Source organism: Protopterus annectens, chromosome 8.part0 (genome assembly GCF_019279795.1).
Source record: "Protopterus annectens isolate FY-2018-M chromosome 8.part0, PAN1.0, whole genome shotgun sequence".
Classification (NCBI taxonomy): Eukaryota; Metazoa; Chordata; order Ceratodontiformes; family Protopteridae; genus Protopterus; species Protopterus annectens.
Window position 1 is genome coordinate 1,290,688,805 of NC_056741.1, and position 25,559 is coordinate 1,290,714,363.

Consider the following 25,559-nt stretch of genomic DNA (forward strand, 5'->3'; position numbering starts at 1 on the left):
TCACAAAATGGTAGTAGACAAATGGGCAAATTCATATGCCGCATCCAGTATCCATGCAAGTACAAAGAGTTGATCCAGTGTTCTATGTCGAGTACATATAAACCACACTGCTGCTTCTGTTTCTGAGGCTTAGCTCTCTGAAGGTGTCTCCTTTCCAGCATCCTGACATACCTTTTGCAGGACGGCTGAGCAGTGTGATTCCTCTGTAATTGGAACACACTCTCCTGCCCCCGCCCTTTTGAACACGAGGACTGCCATCCCATTTTGCCATTTAAGAGGTACTATTCTTGCCTTCGATGCCCCCAAACATCCTATGCCTTCAGAATTTCTTGACTTTGTCTACAGAAACTAGTCCAGTTTCACCTTTTAGCAATACTTCCTTAATGGAGAATGTCCCCTGGATTCAGGAATGCCTCAGAAGTTTTCTTTCCTGCTAGCAGTGTCCCCAGTTGAGTCCAGCTGAGAACAGCCTTGACAATACCCTGCCCCTGAACCCTTCCTGAGTCATCATATAGTTCTTCAGAACCTGTTTGCCACTATGTGAAAGCTATTCTGCATGACTCATCAGGTTTTTCCTCACACCCAGGTCATCACTTCAGTGACTTTCAAAGCTGCTGCCTTCCACGCCTGTTGGCCACATCTGGAGACCCCCACCCCACTAAACATGTCATACAAAGCGTTTTTTCATAACTTGACCGAGTCTCTCACTGCTGGTGTCCACAAGTAGGTCCTAGGGTTACCCAGCAGGACAAGTTCCAAGCTTTACTTTTTGGTTACCACTGTTTGCTGCTGCTTTGACTACTGAAGGCGCTAAACAGGATACTTTCGGACTTCATACCCCCAACCTTCTCTAGGAAGTTACAAAAGCTGTTTCAGAAGTAGGAATTGAACTCATCCCACATAAAACATCTGTTAGATATTCCCAAGATACCCTTGCTACACATTTGCATTACCCAGGTTTATCCTGTGGTCACCCTATCCATCTGATCCAGCTCACCAACAGGTGGTAGTCATTTGACAGCTCAGTACCTCTGTTGACCCCACTGTCTACAACGTATGGCCTCAAGTCTGATAACGTGTGCATAATCTGCCTCTGATCTTGCGTCAAGTTGCTGTATCATCAAGGGCAGTTAGGAGCAGCATTGCATTTCAACAGTGTTAGGTATAGACAGTCCATGGCTAGCACAGAAGTACAGCAACACTTCTCTGGTTCAGAGCATTCCTCCGAGACATGCCTGTTAAAAGTGCCTTTGCCATTCTCCATATGAATAGTGAAGAATCTAAAAGGAATGTGTACACAGTAGACAGTACCTTATCAAGAACCACCCCTACAGTATCCAAGAAAGCCGAGTACTCTGAACAGATTTTAGGTGCATATACACAGACCGCCATCAAACTTTTTCTGTTGGCAACTCACAGATTCATTGAGGCAGCCTCCTTATCCAGTGGCTCAAGCCAAAGCTGTACAATACCCAGTCAGAGCTTGTGAGGATCCTTACATCCGCTCAGGTCCTCTTGATGACGGAGTCAACTCTGGAGCAGAAGAAAGAGATCACCCTCAATTTAATGATTCGGTTCCAGAATCAGTACTATGTGTAGAGATAAGATATCCATCTAGCCGATAATTTTCAACTTCCTACACAAGCTCAGTTTCCTTCCCCACCATTAAGAAGACTTTCAAAATCCCAAGAACCAGTTTCCAATTCCTGGATCTAGTCTATCTTTATCTTCCCCTCTCTTGCTTGCCATTTGTCTGGCATTGCACCATGCCCCACCCTTTTCCTTGCAGGAGCTGAGGCTGTAACTATTTTGGGCCAATTTCAGTAATCTAGCCACCAGGTGATCACCAGTGAATGCCACCCAGAAACCTGACTCCAGAAGTTGTTCCAGTATCCCTTTTCCTGGTGTTTTTTTTTTTTTTTTTTTATAATTCATTATGGCTGTTCATTTTGAAACTTTGGAAAACAGTTTGCCTGTCCCATTATATCTTAAACCAGTCTGCCAAGGGTGGCTCTACTTTGAACTCAAAGCTACAGATGTAGTAGCTCCAAAAATTGCATAGCCTCCCAAGGTGTTTCGTAATGATAAGATCGTTATCCCAATAGGTGCTGTAAGTTGTAGTTTTGAGAATTGTCTTTTTCATATTTTCTAAAGTCTGTGATCTCAGAAAAACATTCAAACAGGAATACATATGGAAGGCATATGGTGTATTTTTTTCAGTGAAACAGAACACTGGGCACCATTTTTCAAACACTTGACTTTTTTGTTGGGGAGGCTTTGGCTAGTATAACTGAGAATTTCAGAGTTTACTACTGTTATGCAAAGATGGAGTGGTCATAGAAAGATTCCTTTAAGAAATCATAAAGCTAAAGTCATAGAGACCTCATCACTTCCCACAAAAATTTGTAAATGCCAGTCCTGATGATGGTCTGCCTCATGATCCCAATGTTGGTCACCAATCTCCCCACCGGTTTTGACCCCCTTGAGGAAAATAACAGGTTTTTCCCTTCGGCAATGCTAGCATGTGTGGTTCTTGGAACAGTCATGGGTAGTCAGGCATCTGCAAAAAAAATTTTGTAGTCCTAGAATGATGGCTGTTGCCAGAGAATTAGCTGTCCTGTGGGATTTAATAGTCTTCCGTTAGGCATCACCCCCTGTGTTAGTTTTGAGAAGTTTTGTGCCGAAGGCTAGCCTATGTTCTATCTCCTGGCGAGTAAACTTGATTTCTGAAGCCCAAGCTTCTTTGCCCTTTTTGATGTAATTCTTCTGTGATTATAAGAGGTTTATGGAGGAGCATGACCGTTATTAACCAGTAGCCTGCACAACCCCCTGTGTTGAAGGTGTCCCTGTCAAAAAGAAGGAAGGGAGTCTCTTCCACCTGCCTTACCAAAGGTGTTCCTTTATGGGAAGGACTTTGTTTATTCTCAAAGATTTCATCCCCCATCAGAATATGACATGGCTGTTTCCTTGGCTGCTTGTCAGTGTATGTCTCATTTGGGGGTGCTTTAAATGTGATGCAGGTACATTTCGCATCCGGATCTAAAACTTTTCTGAGTCAAAGGTACTACAGACTGCAGGATGGCTTTAAGTACCTGTATAAGAACCTGGAGCCTGTCACATGAATCCAGGCAATAGAGTTTTGGACCACTTCATACAGAAAATTATATGTTTTGACCACTTTTGCATTTTGAACAGTAACTTGCTAAATGTATATGATTAAATACCAAGGCAAGACCATCATATAAGTAAACAACATTACAGCTGATGTTCTAGGTAAGAATATTAAAGAAAAAGTGAGAAAGCTAGCTGAGACCACTTTTAGAGGGGCAAGCTTGTGATGAATTGTGGATTTTACACAGTAGTTGGCTGCGTCTCCTGTTGAGCATACATACCTGGATCTTGCTGAAGCCATTATCTGTTAAGAAACAGGTGCTGAATATGCCCTTCTACCCTTGCAAGATGTGTTTGAGGACTTGGAGGAAAAGGGTAAAACTGTGAAGTCAATGAAACTAATTTTTCACCTTCCATTTCTTAAATGTAATAGAAATTGTCTTCCTGAGCAGTATCAGTTTTGCAGAAAGTAAACAAGCAGAGCAGTAGAAGCAAAAAGGTGGTGGTTGTGGAGTCTTCTCTTGTCCAGGAGCTCTCCATTCAATACTGACTGTGTCCCACTCCTCCAACCTTTTTCTTCACTTCTTTTAAACAGAAGGCTGGCCTACTTCAAGGACACCTGGTCCAGTCTGACTTCATACACATAGGGATACAGATGTGTACAAAGTGTTGTATAAACCAGATAACATTAATTTCTTTTTTCCAGTTATGTTAATGCACTCTGTTTCTCCAGACTTAGACCAGTTTAGCCTTGGAGGTTCTACAGCACCTAGTTGCTTATGGCTTGGTGGAACTAGTTTTTAGCAGTGAGGATAGAAAGAGGTTCTTTCCTATTTTTTTCTTTTTTGTGTCCAAGAAGGATGGCCACTTCAGACTAGTTCTGGAATTACTGAATTGAAATGAACAAGTTTCTAGACATCAGGGAAGTCAAGATGTTCACCATGCTAAAAGGGTGCAAAGCCTAAACAACATGTCTTACATGAAAGTAAGATACTCCAGAAACAGCAAACTGGTAAACATAAAAATAATAAAAAACAGTCACCAGAGAAAAAAATCGATGGTCTTCCACTTTTAATACGCCAACAAACACAGAAATACCAAACGACTAAGCGCTTTCACCAGGCTACAAACCACTGGCTTCTTCAGAGTCATTTGGTTTAACATCCACAGTTCATTATATGCAAACCTTTAATTACTTAATTGGTTACATCACCACTTAACCCAATGATTTAACTAACTTCAATAATAAGCTCAATTCATGTCTTTTCACCTCAAAATGTTAATGAAAGACATTTTTTAGTGTAACCATGTAGATGTACTACAAGTTAAGGGTTACAATAGTAGTAATAAGTTGAACATCTTGCCTATAAATTTGTATGTTTTTTAAAATAACATGACTGTTTCAAGTCAGTTTTAACTTTGATATGAACAAAAAATTTCTTCTAAAATTTCTTCTAACATTACAGTGTTTTCGCTTTTAAATTTTAGGTGTAGGAAAGGTGAAAAGACATGAATTGAGCTTATTATTGAAGTTAGTTAAATCATTGGGTTAAGTGGTGATGTAACCAATTAAGTAGTTAAAGGTTTGTATATAATGAACTGTGGATGTTGAACCAAATGACTCTGAAGAAGCCAGTGGTTTGTAGCCTGGTGAAAGCGCTTAGTCGTTTGATATTTGTGTTTGTTGGCATATTAAAAGTGGAAGACCATCGATTTTTTTTTTGGTGACTGTTTTTTATTATTTTTATGTTTACAAACATGTCTTACATGAGCTGACTCAAAGCCCTATCACTATACTCTGCATCTTGCAGACTGATGCATACAAGGCATCTTCCAACCAGTTACTGATGGATGTACTGCACATCTGCAAGTCAGCTAGTATCAGAAATACTCAATTTAAGAATCTAAACATCAACAGAATGTTTTGGAGGGACATGTGTATCTCTCAGAGGATACCACTCCTGCGGAACAGATTCCTCATCCACATAAAACAAAGATCTGAAGTAGTTAACTTCATTTGTGCAGCAACCTTTGGGAATCGGATCCGACCTCGGATCCGAACCGGCAGTTTTAACAGCTTTAGATCCGAGCTCCAAGCTCCTCCCCCTACCTATAATCCCCTGCCAACCCTGACTGACCCCAGATCTAGTTTGCCGCGGTTTCGTTCAGCAGCTTGATCCTGAGTCTCCTGGCGTTCTCGTTCTCTTTGTGAGGAAAAATTTAACTTTTTAAATCTTTTCTTTAATCTTTGGTCTGAGAGTGTGTTTAGCCCCCTTTTTAGTCCAAACTCTCTTAGTTTATTTTACTTCTAGTTATCCTTCCCCTACCTTCGTGGTTCCGTCCGTGTTGTATGTGTGTGTGTTTGGGGCCTTGTGTGTGTGAGAGTTACTTTCTTGAGTATGTCTGAGGCCCCAAAGTTAATGTTTTCTAAGTGCACCGGGTGTGGCCATAAGCTGTCCCCAGCAGATGGCCACACTTGGTGTGTATTGTGCCTTCGGGTTGAACGCCTGTCCTCTGGTTGTACCATTTGTGCAGCGTTCAACCCCAGGGCACTTAAGGACCGGAGGTCTAAGCTGATTCTGGTGGGTCTTCTGCCCCCGGATTCGGCTTCTACCTCCGGTCCTTCTGTGGCTCCCGCAGTGGCTGCCGTTCCTGCTTCCCTCCCCACGGCCAGGACTCAACCTCCCGCCTTAGGCTTAGAGGAGAATGAGGCTAGGGAAAGAAAGGAAGAGGGAGAAGCACCACAAGCGGCAGGCCGAGGCCTCCACTTCGGCCCCCCGGCTAAGCGGTCTTCTCCCTCCAGGTCTTCTGGTTCTCCTCTTCCTCTGATCCGGTCCCCGTGCTTTTCACTGGGACCTGAAGAGGAGACCCGATCTCCTTCACGGTCATCCAGGCGACATTCCCGCTCCGCCTCGGTGGCCTCGTCGAGATCTACGAGAAGTCTCACAGATGCAGATTTGGACCGGATGATGAGAAGATTCCTCCAGGCCCAACTGCAGATGGGAGTGCTCCTGCCTCCCCGCCCTCCGGGGGGGAGCTCGACCCCCTTCTTTGCCCCGATAGCTCCTTTTCCATCCCGTTTCCCAGGTTTGGAGTCTTCGGAGCCGGGCAGTCTTGGAGCCGGGGGTGTGTCGGCGCCGATAGTCTCAGGTACTTCGGCGCCGACACTTCCCTCGAGTCTTTCGGGTCCATTTTCTTTGGATCCGAGCTCTTGGAGCTGAGGGCTGAGCTTCGGATCCGGTGGTATCGGTATGCCTTTGGCTCCGTCCGGGTCGGAGCATGCTGGTCTGTCGGATCTGATCGCTTCAACGCCGGCCCCGATCCATCCGTCGGATCCGGGAGAGTCTGCTTTCGGATCCCAGAGAGAGCAGCTCTCCCTCGGCATTCAACGTGGTGGAGAGGGTTCTCTCGAGGGATTCCAGGCCCCCGACCCTTGCCACGGTGCCACCCTGCACTTCTTCTCAGTTGGGCCCAGTTTCCATCACTCGGCCCCAGGGACAGCCTGCTTTGACGTCACAGGTAGTTCCAGTGGAACAAGACGTTGCTGGTGAGACCTCCTCGGACAGCCCCCCCGAGGAGGTCCCTCACAAGCGAAGGTGCAAGAGGAGGCACCTGGACTCCCCCGAGTCCTTGACTGAGGACACTGATTTGGAGGAAGGGGAAGGCTCCCCAAGATCACCCCCCGAAGATGTCTCATTTGGTGACATCATGGAGATGCTCAGAATAAAGGGGGGGTGGTCTGCCCCAAAGCCTACCTCAGACGAATCCGTGTTCCTGGAGGCATTTGAAGCAGGCCCGTCTACCTCTTGGGTGTCCCCTCCGGCCAACCCCCTGGTAGATTTGATCACTACCAGGGCGTGGAAGGAGCCGGACACCGTGGAGCCAGTCCCCAAGCGCCCGGACAAGATCCTTAGCCCACCCTCTGACAAGTCCCACTGGAGTAAGGGTCCCCCGGTAGATGCCATGTTGGTGGTGGCGGCCACCAAGAGGGAACTGCTTGCTCAGGAGAGTCCCTCGGTTCATACCCCGAGGAAGGAGTCTCGGTCGATGGACCGCCTAGGGAAGCGGGTGTTTAGTTCAGCGACCTTCTCGGTGAGGTCGCTAAACTACATGGCACACATGCTCCGACTGCAGCGGGACCTTATTAAAGAGTACGCTGCGTCTCCCCCCGAGTCCATGTTGGCGGAGGACAAGCAATTGCACTCCACAGGATGGCCACTCTACGATCCAGATCTAACACCTCTAGGCGGCTTCTGTCTAATGCCACGGAAGTAGCCGCTAGAGCCAGCGGAGCGGGCATCGTTATGAGACGTCAGGCCTGGCTCCAACACTGTGATTTTGCGGAACCCTTTAAGGCGTTGTTCGCTAATGCCCCTTTTGATGGTTCTGCCCTCTTCGGCAAAACCGTGCGAGATACCTTGGTCCAGAGCGAAAAGGACGGGAAGACGTCTGCCGTCGGAGTCCGCTTCTTTGCTCCCCAGAGGTCCTTTTCTAAGAACCAAAAGGGACAGAATAAGATGTGATTCTGGAAGTTGCAACAGTCCTGTCCCGCTCCGGACTCCCAGCCCTTCCGCGGCAGAGGAGGGCAGGGTGGACGCCGCCCTAGAGGCAGAGGGGGCCCGCGGAACTTTGGATCTAGAGAACCCTTCTCGGACCAACCCACGCAACACCCCTGAGGGGTTGCCCGACTGCTCCACTCTGGAGGCAGTCGGGGGGCATTTCTCGAAGCACCCAGCAGCTTGGGAGCCCATCACGACAGACTGCTGGGTGCTTCGGATCATATCCAGAGGATACCAAATTCCCTTTTCTCGTTATCCACGCAGCCCCAGATACCTCCCCGATGTCCCACCCGAGCAGAGGGAGGCCGCAGCATTGGAAATCCAGCATTTGCTGGAAAAAAGAGCCATCCAACACGTCCCCCCAGACCAGTGCATGTCCGGGTTTTACTCCAGGTTCTTCTTGGTGCCACAAAAGACTGGGGACTTAAGACCGATCCTCGACCTCTCTTCCCTGAACCTGTCAGTAACCAAAGAGAGGTTCCGCATGGTCACTCTTCAATCCATTCTCCCCCTTTTGCGGGAGAACGATTGGATGTGCTCTATAGACCTCAAGGATGCGTACTACCACATTCTGATGGGCAGGCGATCCAGGAGGTTCCTCCGCTTCCGGCTGGGAGCCAGTCATTTCCAATTCAGGGTCCTCCCCTTTGGTCTCACCACAGCCCCCAGGGTGTTCACCAAAGTGTTAGCAGTGATAGCGGCCCACCTGAGGCTCCAGGGAATTCAGGTCTTCCCGTACCTGGACGACTGGCTCCTGACCGCCCCGACAAGGCATCTACTCTGTACAGCCAGAAACTGCTTTCTCCGTCTAGCTCCCCAGCTGGGCATCACTATCAACATAGAGAAGTCATCTCTTACTCCGACTCAGACTATAGACTTCATAGGGGCCAGATTGGACACAAAAAGCTCCTAGCTTTCTTGACCACAGACCGGCTACTATCCCTGAGGCTACATGTGCAGGCCATTCTACAATCTCCAGCTCCCCCAGTGGAGTTGGTCCTGAGGGCTCTTGGCTCGATGTCGGCAGCGATCAACCTATTGCCAATGGCACGTTTGAACATGAGGGTCTTACAGTGGACCCTCCAGGTCCAGTGGTCCCTTTTTCATTACCCTCTGAGCTATCCCGTTCCCCTCAGGGCCTGCAAGAGGGCCCTCCTATGGTGGCTCCAATCTCCAGACCTTCAGCAAGGATGCCCCTTTTCTATAACCCCTCCACTAGCCATGGTGACCACTGATGCCTCCCGCCTCGGTGGGGGGGCATTGTTCGGGCAGGACAGTCCAAGGCACGTGGGACCTCACGGAGACCTCGCTGCATATCAGCGTCCTAGAGATGAGGGCAGTGCTGTTAGCATTGCAAGCACTTCAGGACCTTCTTCCCATAGGAACGATTGCGATTCAGACGGACAACATGTCTGTTGTCTGGTACATCAACAAACAGGGGGGAACCAGGTCTTACCCACTCTGTCGAGAGGCCATGAGGGTGTGGGAATGGGCGATCTCCACCAACCGCTTTCTCATAGCAATGCACATTTCGGGACGGTCCAACATCCTAGCGGACAAACTAAGTCGCACCATCCTGTTACCATACGAGTGGTCTCTGAATCCCGAGATAGCGAATCGGATCTTCGCCAAATGGGGTCAACCCTGTTGCGAGCTCTTTGCCTCTCCCTCGAACACAAAATGTTATGACTACTTCGCTATCATTTCCCCCTCTGGGGAACCCCCGAGAGACACTCTGGTGCATGCTTACCCTCCTCTTCCTCTAATGCTGAAGTTTCTTCAGAAAGCCAGTCGGTTGGGGAGCAGGATAATCCTCATTGCCCCGTTTTGGCCTCGTCAAACTTGGTTCCCTTACCTTTGGTCTCATCTCGTGAATCCTCCTTAGATTCTGGATCCCCATCCGGATCTAATATCCCACCCCCTAGATCTCCCAGTCCCAAACCTGGACAACCTCAAGCTCACAGCTTGGCTGCTCCAGTTCTACTCATAGCTAGGACTTCCGGTATCTCTTCCCCAGTTAAAACCATTCTAGTAGCTGCGCACAAGCCTTCTACTAGAAAGATCTGTAGCAGCAAATGGAAAGGTTTCTCCATTTGGGCGGAACGCAAAAATTTCGATCCTTTTACAGCTCCTCTGATTGCTGCATTAGACTTTCTGTCAGGACTGTTTCATCAGGGAGCTAGTTCCTCCACAGTCAAGGTCCAACTAGCAGCTATCTCTCATTGTCACGTTGGAAATGAATTGGGCCCTTTGATCACCACAAAATTGTGTAAGACCTTTTTGAAGGGCAGCTTTCTGCTCATACCCCCAGTGAAGGATGTAGTCCCTCCTTGGGATTTAACGTTGGTGCTTCAGGCCTTGACAAGCTCCCCCATTTGAGCCTGCAGCTTCCATAGATCTTAAATTCTTATCATGGAAAACAGCCTTTCTTGTCGCCATCACCTCGGCTCGAAGGGTCTCTGAACTACAGGCCCTCTGTGTAAAAACCCCCATACTTGACCTTTCACAAGGCTAGAGTTTACCTCAGGACCAATCCCTCCTTTTTTCCCAAGGTTGCCTCTGAGTCAAATATTAACCAGTCCATCAACTTGCCGGTCTTTTTTCCTAATTACCATAACAAAGGGGAATGCAAATTACACTCATTGGATGTGCATAGACAACTTCGCTTCTACATCCACAGGACATCTGGTCATAGGAAATCCGACCAGTTGTTCGTCTCCTTTGCCAAATTTAACTTGGGTAAATCTGTATCTAAAGTCACACTCTCTAGATGGATTTCACAGTGTATCCTTTTAGCATACGACATTTCGGGCAGGCCCGCACCTCAGGGAGTCCATGCCCACTCTACTCGATCTATGTCTACCTCTGCGGCTTTTAGAGCTAGAGTTTCTTTGGGTGATATTTGCTCGGCAGCCACTTGGGCTTCATCTCATACTTTTATCAGTCACTACAAATTGAACATTATCTCCAGAGGGAGAGCATCCTTTGGCTCTGCAGTGCTCCGGAACATCCTTCCATGAAGGCCGCCCAAGGTTCAGGTAGCTGGGGACTCTGCCCCAAAAGTTGCTGCACAAATGAAGTTAACTACTTCAGATTAAGAAGTTATGTACTCACCATAACGTTCCATCTGAGTAGGTAAACTTCATTTGTCAGCAACCGTCCCTCCGTCCTGCCCCCTCACTTGCGAATGTTCTCATACTCAGGTCCATGGGTTTTACCCACTTATCTTGGGATTAATCATTGCTAGCAGTTTCTGCTGTTGGGCAAACTTGATCTGGGGTCAGTCAGGGTTGGCAGGGGATTATGGGTAGGGGGAGGAGCTTGGAGCTCAGATCTAAAGCTGTTGAAAACTGCAGGCTCGGATCTGAGGTCGGATCCGATTCCCAGAGGTTGCTGTTCCTGTCCATATTCAAGAGCAACTTAGATCTATGGGTAGGAAGCAGAAAATTTACTCCAGGTTTGCCTCCGTGTGCTACTAATGGACGGATGCAGCTCTTAAATGGTTTATCCCATGCATGTTCCCTCAAATTACATCTGGTATGATATCCGTTATTTTCATGAGGCGTAATATGTAATTATTGACCATGGAATGGGTAAAGCCTGTCTGTAACCAAATGTAGTAGGTTATTTTGAGCACAAAAAGGGAAATTGGCTAGGCTTAAAATGGCCGACAAGTTAGCATAGTAGTTACCTATGAACCTGTGCGAATGCTGCTTCCATTGTTTTGCCTTGCAGCCCTATAAGGGACACCTCAGAGTTCATGGACACTTTACTCACTGTTCTGATCCACAAGAATTGCAAGCATCCCTTTAGATTTAGGGTGAGCAAGAGAGACTTTCAGTTTTTCTCTGTCCAATTCAGTCTGCCCAGTGCATCTGCGATATTCACCAGATGTCTGCTGTCAATGTTTGCGTACCTCAAGACTGGGGGGGGGGGTATGTCTGCCTTTCCTTTGGATAGACTGACGTACCAGCTGTGCATATACATGAGGCAGCCAAGTCCTTATTGATCTCCATCCTGACCATTAATATGATTCTCCCTCAAACTTCCAAAATCAGGATTGAAACTGGAGATAGCCAAGGTCGTCTTGCAGTCCTTTAGTCACAGAAGATGGTCCATTCTTCCTTCCCAGATAACCTTTAATGTTGGAGCTCTTTTTTTAACTTGGCTAAGAAGAAATGTGTCACTACCAGAGGAAATATTGAGTGCACTAGGCCATGTGTTGAGTCAGTTTTTATAGTGTCTCTATTCAGGCTGCATATGAAGAAAATTAAGTGTTTGAAAAAACTTTGGTAATAGTTCTTCCATCTTCTCAGTTAATGGATAACAGACATCCCAGTAGAGGAAGAGGAGTTGTCATGGCGGACATCAAGTATGGGTAACTCAGTGAACCTTTTTATTGGAGAAATAGACCCTAACCATGGATACTGCAGACATCATTTGGGGGGTATCCCATTTAGCTAATCTTAAGGTGTGCAGAGCCTGCAACAGAACCATACTAGACACAAGCCTACATAGATGTGAAAAAAGAGATAATGACCTTCTACTGATGTTTGAAGGCTGTAAGAAAGGAATTTAAGTAAGGCACGATGAGGGAGGTTACAGCCAACACCTTTGAGGTGTGGTACATAAAGCAAGAGAGCACCCACTCTTCCTAGCTATGCAGTCTGACCATGATATTGTGGGAGACAACATTTCAGCTGGAAGTCTACTTTCCCTCAACCAGAAATGTGCTTGGTTAAAATCTGAATGGGTTCTTGGTCAGCTGCTTTTAGTGATGCTAGATGTGACAGTGTTTTGGAAGATCTCTTGAAGTTGATCCACCCCGCATAGTTCTCAATACCTTAGAGAAAAATTACCAGCTTCAGGTAGTTTCCCAACTGAAAGGCCTGGACAGTAGATACTGTTAACATACAGTGGTAGAGCAGTTTGTTGTGTGCTTTCCCTTACCCCTTATACCAAGGACATTGCGAAAGGTAAGGGCACAGTGCCAAGACTACTGGCCATGGCATCTTTGGCTCTTCATACTAATTCCGTTGATTTAGCAAGGACCACTTCTTGTAGTTCAACCGATCGTGCTTTTGTTCTAGGAAAGAAAAACCCTGCTAAATTCAAATGTAGGGATCCACAGGCTTGCAGTGTGGATCTTGTCAGCCCGATATCTTTCAAAGATGGGCTGTTGTAGGAGGTTGTGGAAGTCTGGCAGGAAGCCAGGAGATCTAGCAGTAAGGCATCATCATATCTGGCCAGATGGAGGAGATTCACCAGATGGTACACTTTGAAGGTTTTCATTTGAAAGAGCACTGTAAATTTCAAGTCCTGAAGTAGAACATTTTTAAAGGCCTTTTCATATGCTTCAATCAAGGCATAACTGTCTGCCATGGTAACATGCTACCCTATGGGACAACCACTGACATTACAATAACTGATTTAACAGTTTCTGAAAAGGGTAATTCTTTTGAGATTACCTAGGAAGTTAGTACCCCCTCCATGGGACTTGAACGTTGACACCCAGAGGATGACATGGCAGAGAGACTTTAAGGTAGCAGTCTTGGCAGCAAAAAAGGTTTGAGTGCAGACTGTTTTGTGTAATGAGCCTTATATGTTGTTCCATAGAGACAGGACCAGCAGCAGGATCAGTCCTTTGTTTATACAAAACTTTGCCTCTTAACAAGCATTGCCCCAACTCATTCAGTTACCTGCTATCTTCCCTTACCTTCAGAAGAGAGGAAAGAGAATACTCCACCTTTTGCATGTCTGTATTTAGCCTAGATGTTACATTATTAGAATGTCCGGCATACAAGTCAGCTTTTTGTTTGCTTCATTCCACAACAAAAACAGTACAGCAGTCTTTAAATAGACCCTATCCAAATACTTGGCAACTTGTATTGCTCTCTTCTTTGAAGCCATTAACAAAACACAGGGTGGCAACAGTTAGTTTGCACTCTACCAGGGTGGAAGTCACAGCTGCAGCATTTGTCAAGAATGTGTTGTGTTAGGGTGTTTGTGAGGCAGCTACATGGGACCTCAGTCCCCATATTTTCTAGTCATTGCAATATGGACGTGCAGTTTATAAGACAGAGTGATGTTGTGCATGTTCTAACCTCATCCTTTTAGTATTCCTTCAAGGGCTCTAGTGTTCTCACATAGATAAGGAATACTACTACACCAGTGTTCCCTGCAGTGATCCCCAAGAGCAAGGGCCACCGGGTTATCTTTGTTCTTCTCCAGTACCACTTTTTTATGTTTATATTTTTTTATTATTATTGTTGTGGAGGCATGCCAGTGTTGCCATCACCAGTCACCAACACTGACAAATGTAGGTATGCTAGGACAGGAATCCTTGTGGGCTTAACATACAAAGGACTTGGGGGGTGAATTTGTCAGTCCTACCAAGGACGCACTAAATGTTTTTTTCCTTCTTTTTTTGTGCTTTCCCCCCAGTCAACTCCTACAAGCACTGGGCTGCTAATCAAACTGTGGTCACCTGCTGCATAACCAGGGCCTTTCCCTGTATGCCGTAGAGTAATGGTGTGAACATCTCCTTCTGTATGGTGTATGTCAGCCTGCTGTCAGCCAAGGAGGAGGAGCTAAGCTTGTAGACAATGTAAATGAATGCTTTGATAGTTAAGTTAGAAGGTCTAGACCTGCATCATCAACAAATCCCGTGGATAAGAAGTATTATTACAGCAGCAGTTGCCTTCAGACAGCTACTGTTAAGGAGAGGTTTTCACACAACTGTATTTTCACTTGGCGTCATCTTTTTTTATTTATTTATTTATTTTTTTTTTTGAGCAGTTTTTCTTTTTTATGAGAGTTTAAGGTTTTTGGCTTCTGACTTGGGTCATGAGCTCAGGACTTGGTTATAAAGGGGAGGTGGATGGAGGATTCTGTGGAGCCAATTACTTCATATGTGGAGTCTGGATGAATAATACCCTGTAAATGGTTCTGGTATGATATTTACTGTAAGTCTGTCCTGAATTTGGAAGCACATTGCATACTCTTGTTTCTTTGCTCTTTTTAGACTGCTTCACAGCACACAGAATACTTCATTATAAGCTATTGATGTTCTTCGTGTTTCACTGTTGCAGTCATAACTGTAGGGTGCTCCTGCCGGCAGGCAGCCCGAGGTCGGCCAGAATCCCAAAGTCTGGGTCCGGCGTCGGCTGTTCAAGCTAGTACCCTAACGTCAGTACGCTCTGGTACATAGCCCTCAGCCGACGCCATCTTCTCCAGTGTTTCTTGCCGTGCGGTGGAAAGCAGCTTGCAAGTCGTTGGTTGGAGATTTTCGAACAGCGTATTTGGTTGCTGTCGGTCTGAAGTTCTTACTTCTCTTCTCAAAGCTAAGTACCCCATTGGGGAATCTTTTTCTTGTTCCTCTGATGTCAGAAAAAGTTAATAATTGTATTACGTGTGGAAAACAAATACCTCATAAAGATTTCCACTCTTACTGTCTACCTTGCTTAGGCCCTGACCACGACGTTTCTTGTTGTCGGTTTTGTGCCAGGTTCAATTCTCGTACTATCAAGCGCAGGTACGACTGGGCTCTAAGTTACTTTGGCAGACGCTTCAATTACAGAATGTCGTCGGACAATACCGGAATTCAAAAGAAGCGCAAAGACAAGGACAGGCCTCCGAGGTCCAAACAGGATTCGTTGCAGCTGGAGCTAGCGTCCGGTTCGGCTGTCGTCAGTGAGGCGCTTTTGCAGCCCCTGTCGTCCACCACTTCTGAACTGATGGCCGATACAGACTCCCATGGGGAGCCATCAAGGCCTACTATTTTATCTGCTGCAGGGCCTTCGGACGTCGCTCTCTCAGATGGGTCCGGAACCGCTGTGCAGGTACCGGCTTTTGAGGGGGTATTCAGGCCTACTCACATCACTATATCAAAGGCAAAGACAAAGACTCCTGTTAAGTCTAAAGCTCCTGCTCAAGCTACTTCTGAATCTACTCCCAGGACACAGAAGCAATTGTTAAGGATGGCTGAAGATTTGCTTACAATGATTAGGGGTTCTCACCCCCCCCCCCCTGAGAAAAGGCCTCTACAGGATGTTCCTCTGGATTCCTCTGACCAGGCTTCTATATCTTCTGTCTCTTCCTCTGATCAGGAATATTCTTTTCCTCCTTATGAGGATTCGGATGCTGAGGACTCCTTGCCCTCTGCCTCTCCGCCTGAAGATTTTTCTTTTGGGGAAACCTTACATGAGATGAGGGAACATTTTCATTGGGAAGGTCAGGATTATTCTGCTTCCAAGAAGAGGCTTAGAGAATTTCTTCTTCTTCCTCAACATAGGCCTTTGGCTATCCCTCCTGTTCTTGACATTGTGGAGGTTGCTTTTTCTGAGGCTAATTTGAATCCTGATTCCATGCCTCCTGCTCCTTCTAAGCCTGATAGATTTTATAGGGTTCCTGATTCTCATTTGTTCTTATTTAAGAACCCTTCTGCGGATCCTAAAACTATTTCTCAGGGTTCTAAGGCTGCTAAAATTGCTACTTCTAAAAATCCTATTCCCTCTGAGAAGGATTCTCGTGCCTTAGACAGGTGGGGTAAAAAGGTATATACTTTGGCTACCCTTTCTGTTAGGGCTTTAAATTGCCAGTTTCATATGTTTAAGTATCAGCAATTTCTTTTGTCTGTTTTAAAGCAAAAGCTTGCTTCCCTTCCTGCATGTGCAGAAGATAAGGAACTTCAGGATGTATTGCATGCAACTGAACAAGTGAACAAACATAGCTTGCATTGTGGTTTTGATGCTTTGGATGCTTCTTGCAGGGCCGCAGCCTCTGGTACTGTTATCAGGAGACATGCTTGGCTTCGTGAACAAAGTTTACCGGAGCAGGTTAAGGCTAAATTATTAGATGCCCCTGTTCAGCATGATGTTCTTTTCGGATCTAAGGCTAAGGAGGCTATTAAAAAGATGGAAGAAAAGGCAAAATCTATGCAAACTGTGAAAGATTTCTTGCAAGGTCAGCCTCCTAGATTTACCAGGAATTGGCCCTCCAAAAATTGGTCCTTTCCTACGTCTGACAGGCCTCAAAGGGGAAGATATAGACGCTCCAGAGGTCGTGGTCAAGCTCAAACCTCATACAGATCTAGACAATAGACTGCTTCTTCACCTAGAAGGGGAGAAGACAGATCCCAATCTCAAAGAAAGCAAACTCAATGACTCTCTCAGTTGGGCTACAGGACCTCTTTACCTGGATGCCCCTCTCGGAGGAAAACTTTCTCTTTTTTACAGAAATTGGACTCGTATTACCCAGGACAAATGGGTTTGGACGTGATTTTAAAAGGCTACAAATTCCACTTTCATACTCTGCCAAGGGCTATCGGTTGGCCAGATCTGCCAAAACATCAATGGTCAGAGGCCTTAAATCAAGTGGATGCTCTTCTGGCCTTGAGAGCCATAGAGCCTGTTCCACTCTCAGAGATGGGAAAAGGTTTTTATTCAAGACTGTTTCTGGTTCCAAGAAAACAAAGCTCATGGAGACCAATTGTGGACCTTTCTGTGTTAAACACCTTTTTGGAAATTCCAAAATTCAAGATGCTTACTCTGCAGCAGCTGATTCCAATGCTCTTTCAGGACGCCTGGATGGTGACATTGGACCTAAAGGAAGCCTATTTACACATTCCCATCAGGCAGGAACGCAGGAAATTCCTCAGATTCAAGGCAGGTTCGAGACACTTTCAATTCTCTGTACTGCCCTTTGGTTTATCTACTGCGCCCAGAGTCTTTACCAAGTGCCTGGCACCAGTAGTGGCTTATTGCAGACTTCAGGGGATTCAGATTTACCCCTATTTGGACGACTGCCTTATTCAGGCAGACAGCAAGGATCTTTTACTTCAACATCTGGATTTTGTTCAACGTCTTCTCCTCCTACTGGGATTCTCAGTGAACACAAAAGTCACATTTGATCCCTTCTCAACAAATGGTATTTTTGGGAGCCCTCTTAAATACAACCTTACAAAGGGCCTTCCTCACTCCAGAAAAACAAATACAGCTGGCTTCAATTTTCAAGACTTTGGCAACTCTATCTCAGCTCACTGCAAGGAAATTCCTGCAGGCACTGGGCTACATGGCTTCCTGCATTCTGTTGATCCCAAATGCAAGGCTTCATATGAGAAAGCTTCAATGGTATCTGAAAAGTGTATGGTCACAGCATTACCACGATCTGGACACTCTGATTCCTCTGATCCCCTGCTTCCAGAAGGAGTTCCTTTGGTGGTCCAGGGTGTGTGCTTTAAACATAGGAAAGCCTTTTCGTCTTCCTCAACCTTCTCAAATCATAACCACGGACGCCTCGGGTTATGCTTGGGGAGCACATTTTCTAGACAATTGCCAGCAGGGAACCTGGACAAAGGACCATCTTCACTGGCACATCAATCTGAAGGAAATGTTGGCAGTCCAAAATGCTCTTCTAGCCTTCAAGAACCTTTTGCATTCAGGGCCTCTTCTGATTCGCACAGACAACACCACAGTCATGTGGTACATAAACAAGCAAGGGGGTTCTCATTCGTACCTCCTTTGCAGACTAGCTATGGCTTTATGGGACACAGCTCTAAATCTGAATCTATATCTCCAGGCTCAATTCATCCCAGGAGAACAGAATCTCTTAGCAGACAGCCTGAGCAGAAACATTTTAGATCCTCACGAATGGATGCTAGACACCAACTTATTCAACACGATTACTGCAGTTTGGGGATGTCCCGAGATAGATCTGTTTGTATCCCATCTCAATCATCAGCTGCCTCGCTTTTGCACCAGATCCTTCCACAAAACAGCTTGGAAAGCGGATGCCCTGTCCTTCAGCTGGAGAAACCTTTCGGCATATGCCTTCCCTCCTCTACTTCCTCGGGTATTACTAAAGATAAAACAGGGCAAGCCCAAGTTCCTCATCTTGATTGCTCCAAATTGGCCTCGACAGTTTTGGTATCCAACTTTAAAGCACCTGTTCTTGGAACCTCCTTGGATTCTCCCTCTGAACCCTTCTCTTCTGTCCCAGCATCAGGGTCAGGTGCTACATTCCCATCTCAAGACCCTTTGCCTGGCAGCTTGGCTCTTCAAAGGAATTTGATTTCTTCTAGTCTTCCCAAACAAGTTTTGGATGTTCTTCTGGAAGCTAGACGGCCTAGCACTAGGAAATCCTATGCCTCTAAATGGAAGAGATTTTGTATTTGGCTGCAGGACCGAGGCTTGGACCCACTGGTGCCTGATCTCTCTTCTATTTTGCTTTACCTTTCGGATCTTTTGTCTAATGGAATTTCCTTTTCTTCCATTAAGATTCATGCTTCTGCTGTTTCTGCTCATTTCAATACTGATCCTCCTGTTTTTTCTCATCCTTTGGTGAGACAATTCTTGAGAGGGGCTAAGAATTTGAGGCCTCCCAGGACCCCTCCTGTTCCTGCTTGGGATCTTAATTATGTTTTAGAAAAACTTACTTTGCCTCCTTTTGAGCCTGCTGCATCTTCAGATATTAAGTTTTTATCTTGGAAGACAGTTCTTTTGTTAGCATTGACTTCTGCCAGAAGGGTCTCAGAGTTGCAAGCTCTCATGGCTGTGGAACCATACCTTATTTTCCACCAGGACAGAGTATCCTTGAAGACCAATCCTACTTTCATGCCTAAGGTGATTTCGAAAGTGGCTTTATATCAGACAATTCACCTTCCTACTTTCTTTCCTAATCCTCAAAATAAAGGGGAAAGGATTTTGCATTCCTTGGACGTGCACAGACAGTTAAGATTTTACTTGGACAAGACTAAAGAGTTCAGAAAATCTAACCAATTGTTTGTTTCTTTTGCCTCCAGTTCTCTTGGAAAGGCTATTTCCAAACAAAGTATTTCCAAATGGATTGCTTATGGAATAAGATTTTGTTGCACTCATTATGGAAAACAGTTTCCAGGTACTGTGAGAAGTCATTCTACTAGAGCAGCTGCCACTTCTACAGCTTTTCTCAGAGGAGTTCCTACCAAGGATATCTTGGAAGCTGCCACTTGGAGTTTGTGCATACTTTTTCCAAGCACTACAATCTCCCTTTGTATTCTAAGACCAGGGCAGGCTTTGCCTCTGCTGTTTTGCAGGGTCTTCTTGCTGCCCTTTCTTCTGTCTAAGCCTCCTCCCTTTTTTCACTGCTTTGGGATTCCACCCTACAGTTATGACTGCAACAGTGAAACACGAAGAACATAGTACAGTTGTGTACACCTACCATAAATGTAGATGTTCGAGTGTCTTCACTGTTGCAGTCGGTGTTTCCCTCCCTCCTATCCCCTCTTTTTCTCTTTTGTGGTGTATTTGTGTTTCCTTGTTGGATTCATTTTTGATTTATTGGGGACTTCTGACATCTAGGGCAAGAAAGGCTGGAGAAGATGGCGTTGGCTGAGGGCTATGTACCAGAGCGTACTGACGTCAGGGTACTATATTGAACAGCCGACGCCGGACCCAGACTTTGGGATTCTGGCCGACCTCGGGCTGCCTGCCGGCAGGAGCACCCTACAGTTATGACTGCAACAGTGAAGACACTCGAACATCTACATTTATGGTGGGTGTACACAACTGTACTTTCTGACAAAACTTAAGAGTTTTGTATATAGATTGTGACGGTCAGATTTGAAAAACATTGTTCCTGCAATGAGAACTCTTATTAATACACAATACTGTTTTTCTGGTTGTCATTGTTGGTACATGTGAATGTTATTAGGATCAGGATGTTGTGTAACTGTGAAAGATGATTAACTATGCATGATTTTCACACATTTCATATCATTGTCTTAATATCAGTGTACATTTAACTTAATTACAATTTGTTTCTCCTTGACTTGTCAGAGCATCATGATTTGTTTCATAATCATTTTGAGGTGCAGTAGCAGTAAAATTGCTCCCTGAAGTTGAAGTCCCATTTTAGCAGTATAAGACATTGACAGATGTGTAGAACCCCCCTTCAGATAGTAGTGTTCTGTTTTTCACTAAAACTGTCTTTCTGTTTTCCAGTGGCAAATTCTCCAACCCCTTGAGCAGTGGGAGCAGGATGCAGTATACAGCAGTTCCAAATGGTAACTTACTATTCCCTTCACATTTCTCAGTGTCACAGTCTGGGTATTCACTAAATGTGTATTTATAGAGAATTGTTGATATATTTGTGGTTATATTTCATTCTGAAGTATGATACTATCTAACAGCATCTGTAGCACCCTAGAAAAAGCCAAATGGCTACCCATAAAACAAAGATGTAACCTGTTTTTAGAATCCCAGCTCTACAAATTACTCCAACACCACACATTTATTCCCCTTGCAGCAAAACTTCAAGAAAAAAACTCATTACAACCTGAGCCACTGTTCACAAGCCACACCAACTCTCATTACCCCTCGAACCAAACACATCAGCACTGCACATGCATTCTTCTCTCAGGCATGTAATCTTTGGCAAGCTCTCCCCATCGACATTAAGGAAGTCAGTGCCTATTCCAAATTTAGATTGCAGCTCAAAAGCACTTCATCTAAGCCTAATGCTCCTGCTTTAGCACAGGACGTCACCTAACCTATCTCCTTTCCGAGTCTCTTCTCCTCTGTTACGATTTACTGAAGATTGGCCCACTTTAAAAACTAATGTATATATTGTATGGTTACACTGTGCTTGATGTATATTGCACTGTGCATGTTCACTAGAATGTGTATACATAGTTCTTTTTCTGTGTAATTAGTCTGAACTACTCTGTTGCATTACTTTATTTTTTGTTTGTGAAATGTTTTGGTTTCAACTGGGCTGAGCCTAATTGGTCAATATTGATCAGTGCACTGCCCCAGTAAACAAATATAAATAAACAAATAAATGTTAGTTTTAAGTACATATGTAAAGCTTTCTATCTCTACAGGGTTGATGTAGTTAATTTGTATTGTAATAGCCCCCCAATGAAGTTTATCCAGGTTTGGGTGTACCCGGGTTAATCGACAGGCAGTGAGGACGTGGCATTGTTGACAGATGAACTGTCAGCCTCTTAATTTATTTAAGAGGCTTTAATAGCTGAACAGTTATTAAAGTAAACAATTTCAAGTGTCTGATCAATTTCTTTTGGTCAGGCTCGTTATGTTCTGGTATCTTGCAGCTCTTTTTCCCTTAATTTAAGGATGCTTTTATTGTACATTGATCTTTTAAAGTGCTCAGAAGTAAATGTAGAATGTACTATCCAAGTGCTTTTCTGTAGTCATCTACATCCAGCCTGCCATGAAGAGAAACATTAATAAATGTGGAATGGGGGGTGTTGTACATTAGTACTGTGTGAAGCAGGATTGCACCAAGAGTGAGAATATATCTTAACTTAATTGGTGGTAGTTAACATACAGGATGTGATGATGTCTCTTCTGGCTGTTCCTCAGTGGATGGGTCTTCGAATCAGACCTCAGCCTCTAAAGACTTTAGAATCCACAGCTCAGGTTCCTCCCCTTACCTATAATCCCCTCCTGTCCCCAACATTACATCAGATCTTGTTTTCCAATTTGTAGAGAATAGACGTGGTCAGTTTTGCTCAGGCTCTCCTCAGCTAAGTTCTTTGAATTTTTTGGCATGAGATATTTTATTATTATTATTATGATTCGTTGTATTATTCCTCCAGAACCCTTGCCTTTTCGTCTTTTCTGTCTTCCTTTGCTCCGATTGCAAAACTTTCAAAACCTTCAGATCTGACTTCCCTATTGGATCTTGACAGCCATACTGCCTTAGTCTGCAACTTTACCAGAGCCAAGATTCTCTCTGGGGCCATTTTTCCCTAGGCTGCATTCCCACTTCTTACTGGAGAGATCAGTACAGAGGTCTTCCAGACCTTCTTTGACCTCTTACTGTGTCACATCAGCCTGGTCTGCCAGAAGCCTGACAGAAGCAGATGTGGATACAATGAAGAGAAAGTTCCTCAGGACTCAAATTCAGTTGGGGCTTCTCTCTGCTCTGAACTCTTTTGGACTCATGAGCTTTGGTCCTTCATCCCTTCATGAGGTCACTCCTACCTTGATCTGTCTTCCAGTTTTGAGAACCTTGGATTCGACTGTCACCCATGGGTTGTCCTTGTCAGATCTGAAGACTTGGTCATCTTCCACTCTGGTGACATCTGTGATGCAAAGGATTCTCTGTGCCGAAGCATTGGCACCAAATCTTGGAGTTAGGGGGATCAACTCCAAAATTGTCAGAGCCTTCCCTTCCTCTGTGAGCTTCAGCACTTGATAGCTCAACTCTGATGTTGCCATAGGAGCAGAGCCAAGTCAGATACAGATACCCACCTGGTTTAGGTACCTCAGCTCCTAATGCAGTGGGTTTTGGGCTCTCCCTTGGCACATACTTTTGACCCAGAGGATAGAGCACTCTCCTTTTCTGAAGAGTGGATCTCCTGTGCGATCTTGACTCTGCCCATCCCCCATTGAAAAATCCTGGGTCCTGTTCCTGCTCTTCCTATCCTATTGGAATAGCCAGTTCCATTGAGCCTTGTGATAGTCTGCATTTGGGTCTTCTCAGTCCTGGAGTCTTTGGAGCATCCCACCTCTGAGGTATCTCAGAAACATGCATTCAAGAGGAGACATAGATAGTGACTCCCCACAGGAGTCTTTTACCAAAGACACTGATTTCAGTGAAGGAGAGTCCCCCAGATCACCTCTTGATGATGTCTCATTCAGGGAAATCCTCGAACATTTGAGACAGAAAGGTGGTTGATCTTCCAAAGCTCTCTCAAGAGAAATCAGTGTTTCTTGTGCCCTTCATATCTGGCTCAGCTATTACTTGGGTGGTGCCTCCAGTAGATAAGATGGTAGACTTACTCTCTCAGCAGGCATGGAAGGAGGCAGATGTGGCTGAACCATATAAAGTTATTGTTGTACCAAAAGATCGCCTACACTGGAGTAAAGACCTAGCAGTGGATTCCAAGGCACCAAAAAGGAGATAGCTGAAAAGTGCTCCTCTGTTCATCTCCTTAGCAGAGAGTCCAAGGGCTTTGGACAGGTTTGGGAAGTGAGTTTATGTATTGGCTAACTTCAGTCTGAGGGTGTTGAATTATTTGGCGCATGTGACAAGAATTCAGAGAGATGTGATCAACAAGCTCTCCAAATCTCTTTTTGGGTCCGTGTCTATGGAGGACAAGAAAACTGTGGATATGTAACTGGCCACCCTAGAGTTTTTTCCAGTGCTTCAATGCATTTCATCTCCAGTGTGACTGAGGATACTTTAGAGCTGCATGTTACAGGCATTACTGCAGGGAAGACATGCTTGGATGCGCTTGTGTAACTTTGCGGAACCTTTCAAGGCATCCTTTGTAAATGCCCCTTTTGATGATTCCACTCTTTTCAGACTATAAGTCAAAGACACACACTCTAGGAGTGAATTGAGCAAGATGGGGAGACCCTTTCTGCCATATAGGTACAGTTTTCTACACCCCAGAGGCCCTTTTCCAGGAGCCAGAAGGGATGCAAGGAACTGTGGTCTCATAAATCTCAAGGGGGTTCTCTCCATATACTTCCAGCAATAGACCTCTTTCCTGTGACAGAGAGAGGAACTCTTAAAGTGGACTTTATCCCCTTGGCAAAGGAGGTCCATAAAACCAAAGTTTCATGTCCTTTCTCTGAGATGTTTCATCAGCACTCCTAAACAGTTGCTCAACTGTCATGCTCTGGAGGTATTTGGGGGCACGTATCTATGCACCCAGAAGCCTGGATATCCATCACCTAAGATTTATGGGTGTGGAAGATTATAACCAGAGGCTAGTGTATCTCTTTTCTTTACCCCTCAACAAAGAAACTTCCCAATGTTCCACCCTTTCAAAGAAAAAGCATCTGCTTTAGAGATAAGACAGCTGCTAGACAAGCGAGTCATCCAGGATGTCCCACAAGACCAGCAAGGATCTGTAACTTACTCAACATTCTTTTTGGTGCCAGTTTTTGATGTCAGACATCTCAATCTATGTAGCAAACACACAAAGTTCCGGATGGTCATGGTGCAGTCCATTCTACCTATGTTGATAAGGAATAACTGGATGTGCTTGATAGACCTTTAGGATGTGTACATACTATGTTATGATGGAGCATTCCGGAGAGTTTTTTCTCTTCTGGTTGAGAGCCAGTCACTTTCAATTCAGAGCCCTGCCCCTTGGTCTCACCACAGCCCCCCCCCCCCCCGGGTGTTCTCCCAAATGTATGCTACTGGCTGCAGCTCTTCTCGGACTACAAGGGTTCCATGTGTTCCCTTACCTAGATGACTGCCTCATTACTGCTGCTACCAGGTATCTTCTTATTCAGACTAGGGACTATCTGCACCATCTTTGCTCCTAGTAGGGTATTGTAGTAAATCTAGAAAAGCCTCAGTTTCTTTCAGTATGGACATTGGAATTCATTAGTGCCTGTCTAGAAACCACAACTCAGATAGCAAGACTTCTGGAGAAAAGGTTGTCCACCTGGGAAATCAGGCACTGAAGGTTCTGTCCTGTTGGATGCCACCAGCCAAATTGATTCTCCAGTTTCTGGGATCGATGGCAGCATCCATCACCCTTGTTCATGAAGCCACATATTACATGAGAGCTATACAATGGGCAGTTACAGTACAGTGGTCCATTAGGTACCAATCCATGATTTTCTGGATTCATATAAGGTGGTGGTTTCAGTCTCCCAAGGCATTCCATTTGTATCCCCCCCAAAACTACAGTGACCACAGATACTTCCCAGCTAGGGTGGTGGGGAGCATTACATTGGAAAGACAGTCCAAGGCACATGTCCCTTTCTGAGGCTAGTCTTCACATCAGTGTTCTAGAGAGGAGGGCAGTCCTCCTAGGGTTGCAAACATTCCAGAAATCCTACCTCTAGGAGTGATTTCTATCCAGATGGACATGTCAGTAGTCTGTTACATAACATCAAATTACATTAGTTGGCCAGC

General features: G+C 45.3%; 1 protein-coding gene across 6 annotated transcripts in view; it reads left to right on the forward strand.

The window, feature by feature from the left end:
- The window catches only part of ARHGEF1 (Rho guanine nucleotide exchange factor 1), a 3,019,431-nt gene that overhangs the window by 2,690,747 nt on the left and 303,125 nt on the right, over positions 1-25,559 (forward strand). For all 6 annotated transcript variants that reach the window (XM_044080805.1, XM_044080809.1, XM_044080807.1 and 3 more), the window contains one exon: positions 20,651-20,712. In XM_044080805.1, the coding sequence (XP_043936740.1) occupies positions 20,651-20,712 (62 nt within the window). The remainder of the gene's footprint in view (positions 1-20,650; positions 20,713-25,559) is intronic.